General features: G+C 40.7%; 1 protein-coding gene across 1 annotated transcript in view; it reads right to left on the bottom strand.

The window, feature by feature from the left end:
• Positions 1 to 8,688: 8,688 nt before the first annotated feature.
• The window catches only part of upf2 (UPF2 regulator of nonsense mediated mRNA decay), a 17,266-nt gene continuing 13,621 nt past the window's right edge, over positions 8,689 to 12,333 (bottom strand). Inside the window, exons 18-20 of the mRNA XM_079235967.1 lie at positions 12,042 to 12,218; positions 11,090 to 11,231; positions 8,689 to 9,416 (exon numbers count right to left, since the gene is read on the bottom strand). Coding sequence (XP_079092093.1) covers positions 9,292 to 9,416; positions 11,090 to 11,231; positions 12,042 to 12,218 — 444 coding nt within the window. The 3' untranslated portion in view covers positions 8,689 to 9,291. The remainder of the gene's footprint in view (positions 9,417 to 11,089; positions 11,232 to 12,041; positions 12,219 to 12,333) is intronic.

The raw sequence follows: 12,333 nt of genomic DNA, 5'->3' as shown, positions 1-12,333 counted from the left end.
CTTTTTTTTTAATCTTGTCTTTTTTTATTTATTAAGTTTAAAGAACGAGGTTCCACAGGTGAGTGGAAACTGACAGGATGTTTTAAAGGTGGCCGACTTTCTAAAAAAAGCTTTTAAAAACCAAGCGATTGTTCTATAAAACTGTAAATCATAGCTTGTTTAATGAAAAAAAAAGCCCCAAAATGCTGTATTTGGATGTATTGAACACCATAAGTAATATACAAGTGAAATATATGGTTTGGTACATGAGATATCACATGAGATAATAGCATTCAAACAGCCCCAATGGGCGCCAATGGGTCCAATGGGCCCATTTGGGCTGTTGGGCCCCAATGAGTCCTCGCCTGAATGTTCTCTGTTCTAAACCTTCTCTAACTTTGTGCTGCTTCACTTTATCAAAGTCAACCTTTGCAGAGAGAATGTTCACATATTGTTATGATTTGGGTTAGAGAATGTTCACATATTGAGTTATGATTTGGGTTAGAGAATGTTCACATATTGTGTTATGATTTGGGTTAGAGAATGTTCACATATTGTGTTATGATTTGGGTTAGAGTTGGACCTTACAGCTGCATCATTTCAAAGAAATAATCATCCTGAAAGTGATTTTTTTATAGGCGGACCTGAAACCGTTTCATTTTTTTCTGTGTGTCATCTTCATTTACTCTTAACCAGTAACATATATACTGATATTTACACATCTGAACAAAATCTCACATGTGTACCTTTTATTATAACACCAACATTATTCAAATATCCCCAGTGGTTGCAGAGATACACCCTTTTTAGTTTGGGTACGACATTTTCGAGGAAAGGGCCTAAAAATAGGTTGGTTTTCTATTGGTTAAAGGGGCATTACGCTGATTCTTTACACTTAAAGATCTGTTTACTCGTCGCAAGTAAATATAAACAGTTCCTAAAATGAGTTCCTTCTCTCCAATACATTGTTGAATCTTTCAAAGTTCAAGGCCCAAACTTGAATTTTCAGGTTAAAAATCTTTTCCATCTTTCTTCGGTCTCATTATCCGTTGACTGCCACATCTTTTCCAGCCATTCCATCATCATCTCCCCAAAAGTACCACATTTCTTGATTAAATCGGAATACATTTAGATTTCCAGGACATTAGGCCGTTCGTTTATGTTTATGACCATCAGTTCGCTGCTAAATAAGTTCAGGCGACCAAAATGCCACAATAAACAGATTGCTGTTTCTTGGACAAATCTGCCATGTTTGGGCCTTTTGCGGCCTTTATACTTCCTCGTTCGTGACCTTTATTTAAAATGAAAATCCTCGAGGTTATTACTTAAACCAGCTCTAAAATGAAGCTTCAACACTGGAAATCACTGGTCTTGGCCCAGCAATATCAGCTTCGTGTTTAACAGACGACATGAGAGCGGTCAATGCTCCCTTCTTACTCTCCGCCAGAAAGAGAAGACATTTACATAACATGTCTGCTTTTACAGAAGGCCAGTGATACAAACTGGGAGCGCCTAATGCTGCATAGATACCTTGACCGTGATAATAAATAAACAGCATGAATTAGCTTTTTTAAATCCGCCATTCACACGATGGATTGCTCCTGTTTTCATCCTGTTACAAGGTTTTTTATGAAGTTGAATTTTTCTGACTTTCCCCATTGGACTTGTTGTGTGTTGAGCTCGGTTAAGTAAGACTTCCACACAAGAGGCTCTCTCTCCTGAAGCTGAGGCGGGAAGCGTGTGTTTGTGAAAAGATGACGGACATCCAGCTTTACCATTGTTTCTCTTCACATGTTTTACTTTAGTTTATATGGTGCTCACAGTAAAACCTTATAAACCGCAGAATTATGAGGTCTTTCTCTCTTTCAAGTCCTCGTACTCCCATGAATCGATACCAGAGCCTCTGATGTGAAAAAGCAAACAAAAATGCAAAGCCTGAGCATATAAGTCCATTTTCCATGTTTATAACACAATTCAACCATAAATATTAACATAAACCATAAATAAGACTCGAAAGGACTCGAAAGTGACTCGAGAGAGCTGCCCATGTTATTAAAATATACATTTTCATATCCCTAGCTTGATGCCACACATGATTAGTGCAAAGCTTACGGCCTACAGAATCCGCCAATTGCACCAAATCCCTTGTGAGACAAAGCCTCAGCAAAATATCAACCACATTCCAGCCAAAAAGCTGGAATATGACTTACTTATGGATAAACAATATTTGGTATGTATTGTACTTACTTATGGATAAACAATATTTGGTATGTATTGTACTTACTTATGGATAAACTATACTTGGTATGTATTGTACTTACTTATGGATAAACTATACTTGGTATGTATTGTACTTACTTATGGATAAACAATATTTGGTATGTATTGTACTTACTTATGGATAAACAATATTTGGTATGTATTGTACTTACTTATGGATAAACAATACTTGGTATGTATTGTACTTACTTATGGATAAACAATATTTGGTATGTATTGTACTTACTTATGGATAAACTATACTTGGTATGTATTGTACTTACTTATGGATAAACAATACTCTCTTGGTATGTTTTGGTGCATCTGCTTGATCAGAGCTCCTCTGTTGTGGAACCAGAGGCGTTCAAGGTCCAGGAAGAAAGTTAGGGCATTTTTGCTTTAAGCAGACCTAAACCTACGGTTCACGAAATGTGCACTAAATTAATTACTAAGTCAAACGTTGCAGAGATACTGCTAACACATAGTGATATTTTATAGTAGAAGAAGATGATTTGCATCATTAAAAAGAGGAAATACATCCTGGAGTTTTTTCTTTTCTTTCTGAGGATTTATTTTCTTTCCTGTGTTCTCTCATCAACTAATAAACCAGTAACACATATACTGCTATAAGAACCTCTTAACTGGTCTCACACGTGTTTTCTGTATATTATACCTTTTGAAATGACTCAAATAGCCGTTGTGGTTGAGGAGATATTCTGTATTTAGTATGGGGATGAAACCATTTGGAATTTTTGAGAAAAATGTCTGGGGCTCAACTGGGATTAAACGAGTTTTAAGTTATGTTAAAGGAAATAGCAACAAACAAAGGATCTATTTTACAGCTGGTATCAACATGTGATTTGCATAATGACATGTTATTTAGGCACCATAAATGAATCAATATCAGTTTAAGTGAACGCTGGATTTAGAATATCTCCCCCACTTTAACTTGTTAACTCAAGCCAGACTTCATTCACAGAAACAGTCGTTTTACCGCAGAATACCGGAGCTGCTGGTCTTTCTCCGCCTCGATGGTTTAGTGTGTTTGTGTTATTGTGTGACTCGGGTGGTTTAAAGGGTTAGTTCGGATTCACCAAAGTCACACAATAACACAAACACACTAACCCATCGAGGAAGCGGTAGAGCTCTAACTTCCTTTTTCCGGCAGATAAAATTGCTGTTTTTGTCAATGGAGTTTTGTAGATTTGAAGCGAGCACAGATGGTTAAAAAACAGCCTTTTGTTTGGTGTAATGCGCTTGAGTTTAGTTATTAGTCTAATTGGGGATAAACCTGCAGTGTTAAAGTATCAGAGCAGTTCCATCACACGTCTAAAAACAGGTTGCTTTCTGGGAAAATAGGAAGACGGCTTCACTTCAAGGAAAAGTTCACTTTTCTTTAGTCGGCTGCTAGTGTGAATATTATGGAAGCTCATTACCGTCAGCAAAAGAAAGAAATAAGATGAAAATGTAGCCGTGGTAATAAAAATATCCCCATAGTAAGTAATACGTATGAGATAACAAGTCATTGAGCTTTAGTGAGCTTCCATAGCTTCCATAGAAATTGACACAAAATAAAAAGAGGATTTTTTAAAAGTCTGGATTATGCTCATTTATGCTAAAGCCTCATATTTACTTTAAAATACATTTTCAGTGAATGGTTTCCTCTATTCCAATGGATTCTTGTTGTTTTGGTTTCACATGTCCAGTATCAACAGAGAGGACCGATTACAGCCAGAACAACCAGTTTCCATGTTTAATTTGGACACCTGAGCCGTTAACAGGCGTGTTGTCGCAGAGGGCCGGAGCTCATATTTACATTCGCTCGCCTTGTAATTAAGAGCTCGACAAACAGGCGCACCCTCTCAGACGCACACAAACAACACAACCTCGTTCACAGACCTGCAAAGACAGCGACGATCTCCATACGTTTATTGTGATAATTCTGGCGAGAGTCCAGACACAAAGCCACAGGAAGCTTCCTTCTTTTCTCTCTGCAGGAAGAAGAAGAAGAAGAAGAAGAAGAAGAAGAAGAAGAAGAAGAAGAAGAAGAAGAAGGATTCTAGACACCGACGAGCTCCGCTGGACGCTTTTACTACAAAAGACGAAGGACCGCACGCAGCAGAGCACATCTATCCATCTAGCAGATGAAAGTCATCTATAATAATATCGTCAGGCACACGGTTATCCGCTAAAGAAAAGAGTTTTTACCACGTTACACTTCACAAATCAAAGCAAGCTGAAATATTGTCAAATCGAACTCTTAGATGCTCATGATTCTGGAAACGGGGAAAAAACAACAACAAAACATTTAGCAGGATAGAAGCGTCCGATGGTTTGAGACTGTGTCGTTTTTCTTGAGAACATCTTACGATTTATCTTTGAATTCCAGCCAGGCTAACCGTCCCACCCGTTTACAGTCTTTGTGCTAAGCTACGCTAACCAGCTGTCGCTTCACATACATTCAGTTAGCGCCGCGTTTCCCAGACCGACTGTAATTAAATGAACATGAACATGTTGTCGAAGAGGAACTCAGGATTAAATGTTAATTTATAGGCAAATTATTTGGAATTGTGAATTAATCTGCTGATTATTCTCTCAGTTCATTATTTGGTTTATAAACTGTAAAGAAAATATAACATTTAAGACGAGAAAAATCCCAAAAATATTCAATTTACAATCATACAAAAAACCCAGAAGTGAATTACAGGAATGTTTCTTTTAAAGTGATGATTTAAAGGGACAGTTCACCTGAAAAAAAAAATTAATTTGTTGTTTCTTGGAACAATTTCTTCCCGCGGATGTAGATCCGTAGAAAGAAAAATAGTTCCTAAGTCCGCGGTTGTGATTTTAGGGCGTACTGTCCCTTTAAAAAATGATTAACCAATCATCCAAACCGTACTTTTGTCTATATTGGTGCCAAATCGTGTCGCTCTTTCTAGAAATGTACAGAGACGTAAAACTAAATCAAAAAGACCAAAACATTATTATGAATATTCATCAATAAAAACGAGTCTCAAACCGTCGGCCGCGTTCCAAACACTCAACCCGTGGACGAACGCACGGCCGGCGTTAAAACCTCGCCGCCGCCCCCGGCCCTCCGTCGCCGCGTTGCTATGACGACAGCGTGCGGCTTTAAAAAAGCTGCAAAACAACAACAACAACAAAAAAAAGGAAAATGTCCCTCACTAGTCTTGTGTAAAATGTCTCTCCACTCGCTAAATATGAGTCACTTTTTTTGTTTTTCTTCCTCCGGCCGGCGCGGCGGGAGGCGCCGATCCCGTTTTCCCGACTTCCTGTCCGTCGCCAAAGGCAACGCCAACGCCGTCCCGCTGGCCTGTCCAGTCGTCGTCGTCGTAGTTCTGATCCAGACGGTTGTTGTTGTCGTTTTCTTTTCGTCATCTCGACAGAGAGCTGGTCTTGACCCCGCCCCCTCGTGACCTCTGACCCTTTCGCCTCCTCGTCGGGCTCCACGGACCCTCGGCAGCGGGAGAAGTGTGTGATCCGGTTCACGGGGGTTTTGGGACTCGGTCCCTGTCTAGACCGGATCCCCTCTGTCTCTCTTTCTCTCTCTCTCTTTCTTGCGTGTTCATTCGCTCTCTTGCTCGCTCCATCAGCCCGGACCCAGACTCCCGTCAGCGTCTCCTGGAGGACAGAGCAGACATTTACTGTAGACGTGATGAGCAAACGGGGGCGGGTGGTGGTGGGTTTTGGGCTCCTGAGGGGGAACCAGCGGGACGGGACCTCCAGCCCCCCTTTCCTGTGGACCTCCGGGGGCTTTATTTCCTACCGGTGAGAGACAAATAAGTTCACAGGGTGAGTTCAAACTGTTCCAAGTACGAGAAAGTGACAATATTTCTGTTCAGTGTGTTTAAAGTGTGACATACGGGTTGTACGGAAGCCCAGAGGCGGCAGTGAAAAGAACACTTTTATATTTTCTAAGTCTGGTATCCTTTTTTTTTTACTTCAGAACAGGTGAAATAAAAGGTGTTTTTTTTCAGGACAATTATTGCTAAATAATGTAATTTTTACATTTTTCTATCTGTGAAAAACAGGTTATGGTCAGTGGTAAAATGTTTGTTAAAATGAGTTTTAATTTAGACAAGGGTGAGTTCAAACTGTTCCAAGTAAGAGGCTGTGACAATATTTTTTAGTACGGAAGCCCAGAGCCGCAAAAGAGAAGAAAAACTAAATATTTTCTAACTTTGGTTTATTTTTTTTAGGATAATTATTGAAAATTTTCAACTTTATCTGTGAAAAACAGGTTATGGTCGGTGGTAAAATGTTTATTAAAATGTTTCTTCCAAGTGAGTTTTCATTTACATGATTTGCTGACGCTATAAATAATTGCAACGTGTTTAAAGTGTGACGTGGGGAGGTACGGAAGCCCAGAGGCGCCTATGAGAAGAAAAAATAAATGTTTTCCAAGTCTGGTTTCCTTTTTTTCCATTTTCAGAATTTTGACGTCAGAAGGTATTTTTTCCCCAGGATAATTATTGCAATTTTTTTATTTTTCCCATCTGTGAAAAACAGGTTATGGTCAGTGCTAAAATGTTTATTAAAATGTTTCTTCCAAGTGAGTTTTAATTGACATGAATTGTTGACGCACAATATATGTAACGTGTGTTTAAAGGAGAACATTTAAACTCACTATGAAGCCTATTTAGAACATGGGGTAGTGGTGCCTTGTGGCCAAAATGAGTATTACAACAACAAACACTTGATCCTGACAAATGAAAAAAATTATAATAATTAGAAAAATGCTCCTTGTAAAATCCTTTTATTTATTTTTTACCAGTTCCTAAGTCATAAACACAAAAGAGAACGGTTCTAGCTAGCAAAGTTAAGTTCGCGATAAGCGTAACGGAACATTAAAGTGTCTGGCTTGTGTTTGTTGTCATAATACGCTCACATGAGTCACAGCAGCTTTATGGATTATTAATAGCAGAAACTGAGAAAGAAATGTCATGAAAATCTGTAAATTAAAAACCTGACTAATCCCTTTTCACCTCCGTTAACTTTTATTATGGACAAAATATCGTCTATTTTGTGTTTTCTTTTTGTAATGTTTTGTATATTTGTATCTGTGCATCACTTGTAGTGTTTTATTCTGCCTTGGACTACGGGCATGTTTGCTTTTTGTATTTGATATACTGATGTTCTTTAACATACTATTAAATGAACAATACAAAAACATATATCAACCAATTTACCATGATAAATACCAATGACAAAATGTGCCACATTTGAGGAAAATGTGAATTAAATTGCCACAATTTAAAAGAAAAGATCTGGATCTTGAAAAATCTGAAAAAATATATATAATCCAAGTTTGCCATAGAAATGCTCATTGATTTGCAGCATTGCGTACAATATTTTTTTCATAACTTTATTGTAATTGTATATTCTATGTTAACGTTTCTTCACATTTTAAGTACTTGTTTTTAGGTTCTCTTAAGTGTATTGATAAATCCTTCCTTTTTAAAACATACTTGGCAAAAAAACCTGGTTCTGACTAAATAATCTATATTTTATTGTATAATTCAGTATATAATGAGTTTCAGGGAATTTGGTGTTTACAATGAGTTTCACGTAAGTACGGAAGCCCTGAGGGACAAATGAGAAGAAGAAACAAAACATCTAATACATTTCTGAGTCTGATATACATTTTATCTTTTGTGTTTATGACTTAAGAACAAGTAAAACATGTAATCTATGAAAAACAGGTGGGAAATAAGAGTTTTGGCAGTTAAAATATATATTTTTTACCTATTCACCTGCTTTTAAAGTCACAAACACAAGAGAAAACTAAACGGGTCACCAGGTTATATTTTCCTCACCGACCTCTCTGGGCTTCCGTATTTTTTTTGTTGCTTTTAACACCAAAAGTTTAAGTCTGGAGCTTAAAGATTCCCATGAAGAGACCAAAACAAACAATGACGCATGGAGACGTGAACCTTTAACAACACAAACACTTTCATTCAAACAGCTTCTAACCAACACTAGCATACAAACAGTGCGTTTGGTAGGGACTATTTTTAGCGGCGGATGAATCCACGGTGGTTCTCGAGTGAGTGGGTTGATGGTGATGAAGGAACAACAGAGCGGCTCGTTGATGTGTTGTTTTTTTAATGGAGCTCAATGGCTCAGAAGAAGAAGAGATATCTTTATTACACACACAACACTTGTTATAACGGGTTTATTACTGTTGCTGAAGCCAAATCACACATTTCACCCTCTGCTGAAAACACCTTTCCTGCCTCCGGCTTTCCTTTTCTTCTCGTATTTTAAAGAAATATACCACAAAATTTTTTTTTTTAAAAATAGCACCTCTGTACATGACATCATATCCTCGGGGGGAGAAAAACAAACAACAACAAAAAGGTTCATGTTGTCGCTCCACTTGACAGAAGCAAGAAAGACACACGAGGTGCTGCTGATGTTAGCAAAGCGTCAACTTCAAGTCATCTTTATTTTTCCAAATATGTCCAGAGCTTTTTTTTTAAAACAAAAACAAAAACAATCAGTTTAAAAGTGCAAACACAAACAGGAAGTCCTCAGAGATTACGTCGTCTCTGTTTGTTTGTGAGCGACTCGACGGCTCCGGGACGCGTCTGTGGCGCCTCTCCTGCCCGTCTCACCTCTCCTGCCCGTCTCACCTCTCCTGCCCGCCTCTCTGCTGCCTCTCCTTCCTGTCTCTCCTCTGCTGCCTGCCTCTCTGCCTGTCTCTCCTCTGCTGCCTGCCGTTCTGCCTGTCTCGCCTCTGCTGCCTGCCTCTCTGCCTGTCTCCTCTCCTGCCCGCCTGTCTCACCTCTCCTGCCCGTCTCGCCCCTCCTGCCTGTCTGTTGCCTCTCCTGCCTGTCTGTCTGTCTGTCTGACCTCTCGCTCTGTTTCAAAGAGACAGCCGGGAGCTGGAGGGTCAGAGCGCATCGCCATCCGACACACAATCTGCCGTTTGTTTGTTTGTTTTTGCTCTTGTTGTTTTTGTTTGTTTGGTTTTGGGGGTTTTTTGTTTTGTTTTTGAGCGCCGGGCCCGGCCGCTTCAGGGAACGCGTCTCACCTTCCTCCGGTCTTGAAGATGAGGTCGGCGTTGGGAGCGCCTTTCGGGTGCTGGTAGCGAGGCCGGCGCTCCCGGTTGGTGTTGGCCGGAGCCGGACGCTGAGCGAGGGACTGCATCATCTCTGGGGAACGGAGGGGACGAGATCATGAGACACTTAAAATACCCGAGAACAACAAGGAACAGTCACAAATGTTCAACGGTGCGTTCAGGCTCCACTCAGTAAAAATGAGTAGAAGAAGACAGGGTTCATACACATTGTGACCAATGGATTTCCATGACCAAATATTTTGTGAAATCTCGGCGTAAACATGAAAAAGTTAGAAAATGTACCGTAAAAGTCGGGTTACAAGCCGCTACTACTTTCGGTCAGTGTCCCCTTTAGCTCCCCGCTGTAGCCAGCTAGCGCTTCGCTAGTTCCCCGCTAACTTCCGCTAGCGCTCTGCTAGTTCCCCGCTAACTTCCCTGCTAGCAGCAGAAGCGCTAGAAGCAGCGCTAGCAGCAGCGCTAGCAGCAGCGCTTGCAGCAGCGCTTGCAGCAGCGCTAGCAGCAGCGCTTGCAGCAGCGCTAGCAGCAGCGCTAGCAGCAGCGCTAGCAGCAGTGCTAGCAGCAGCGCTAGCAGCAGCGCTGCTCCTAGCTTGCTACAGCAGGGACACTGACCGGAAGTAGGAGCGGCTTCTAACCCGACTTTTACGGTAGTATTTAAACGACCAAAACAAATTAGCGTATTCTTTTTGAACGCATTTTAATTATTTCAAACTCAGCGTAAATGAAGGCCATGAACACATGAATACAACACATTTACATGACTTTTCCAAAACTTTTGGAATTAAATTTTTTCCAAGGACTTTTCCAGGCCTGGAAATAATCGTTTAAAAATTCCATGACCCTGAGAAGAAGAATAAATTATCCCTCATAGTACTGGGTGAAGCTAAATTATTACGCTGTCGTGATGTGTTCAAATGTAATCCGTTAAATGTAGTTGTTAGCTAGCAAAGCTAGCGGCCATGTTGGTGATGTAGAGACGAGAGACTAGAACTTAAATAACAGCACGGCAAAAAGCAACTTTCTTGACTTTTAAATTGGCAAACATCGTACGAGTAATTCATGAAAATTAAAATAAATGAATCAACTAATTATTTGTCTCTCGCTGTACACATTTGTTCTTACTAAAATAAGGTGCCATGGTCACACTGGAAAGGGGGCGGGACTTAGCCTCTCTATGGTAAAGTTGGTAATTACCTAACTTTTCCTGGTTAAGATGCTATTTAGCGCCGCCAGCGAGGGAGACAAATACAACGTAATCATGACAATAAGTTAGAAAACATACGTTAAAGCCGGCGGGAGGAGTTCAGGATAAACTTAACGGAACATTGAATAGTAGGGACGGCATCTGTGATCTGGTCAAATTAAAATACAACCATTTATTTCCCATTTATTTAGTTTTTTTGACTATTTACGTGGACTTTGGGACCGACGGAGGTAAAAAATGAAAGCCCTTCAAAATCCCCTTCATGGACTGACTTCTTCAAATTAGCTAATGAGGCAATTTATGTCTAATTTCATTTTAGATTTGAAAGGAAATGACCCATAGTTATAAACTACTTCCACTTCATATTGATAGACCACATCAAGATTTAACTCAGACTATCAAGACGGACTCAAGTTTAATTTCAAAATAAAAGCCCTTCAAAATCCCCTTCATGAGCTGACTTCTTCAAATTAGTTCATGAGGCAATTTATGCCTAACGTGGCAGAAGGTGGCAGGACGTGGCAGGACGTGGCAGGACGGCGTACCCTGGTAGTCCTCCTGCTCCTGCCGCTCGTTGATGTCCAGCGTGAGCTTCTTCATCCTCATGCGCTCCTCCTGCTCCGCCTGCTGCTGGTTGAAGTGGTTTGCCGCCAGGTGGGAGGACAGCGGCACGTTCAGGATCTTGTACTGCGGCGGAAACCCCAGTTACACACACGCCGCCATTCTTTATGCTAAGCTAGGCTAACTGTGCACTATTGTTTTCTTTGCTTATTATGCTATTCTATTTTTGTATATATTGTGCATATTTCTTAATATTCTATCCTATGTTTTATATATCATTATTGTATTGCTTACCTGTACATATAAAAAAAAGGCACACACACACACACACACACACACACACACACACACACACACACACACACCTCCAAACTTTCATATAAAATGTGATTTTTCTTATTACTTGGTTTGAGGCCGTGTGACTGAACAGAAGAAGCTGGACACACCCTGAGGACCAGAACTGCTCTCTGCCCTCAAACCACACATTCCACCACTAAACACACACACACACACACACACACACACACATATATATAAACACACACACATATACAGCTACAAGTCCAGAGTCAATATTAGTCCTTTGGCTCAGTGAGAGAGAGAGTGAGAGAGTGAGAGAGTTTGTAAGAGAGAGTGTTTGTGTGTGTGTTTGTGAGAGAGAGAGAGAGAGAGAGAGAGAGAGAGAGAGAGAGAGAGTGTGTGAGAGAGTTAGTGAGTGAGAGAGAGAGAGAGTGAGAGAGAGTGAGAGAAAACGTGTCTCAGCTCTCAGATGTTCTGTTTTAAAAAGAACAACAACCAAACCACAGTATTCTCCCGTAAACTAGATCTGGAGCGTTAAAAGGAGCTCAATAATACTGCTAATACTACTACTACTACTACTACTACTTCTACTACTACTACTACTACTACTGAAGACCATTACAGGTGGCGCTCTACCTGCTGCTTGTTGCCTTTGCGCGTCAGCATGACGAACTGCATGGTGTCAGAGGCGTCCGCGTCGCTCTCCCCGGCGCACGGCTCTCTGGCCCCGCCCCCTTTCTTCAGCTGGCTCTTCAGCTGCAGCGGGATGGCCACGTCCAGCTGGTGCACCTTCACCGTCTCGCCGCTGCGCTGCTGCAGAGCACGCACACACACACACACACACACACACACACACACGCACACACACACACACACACACACACACACAGGACTACATGAGGTCTATAGAGGACCAGGACTACATGAG

Source organism: Taurulus bubalis (assembly GCF_910589615.1).
Source record: "Taurulus bubalis genome assembly, chromosome: 20".
Classification (NCBI taxonomy): domain Eukaryota; kingdom Metazoa; phylum Chordata; class Actinopteri; order Perciformes; family Cottidae; genus Taurulus; species Taurulus bubalis.
This window is presented reverse-complemented; position numbering and strand designations above follow the sequence as displayed.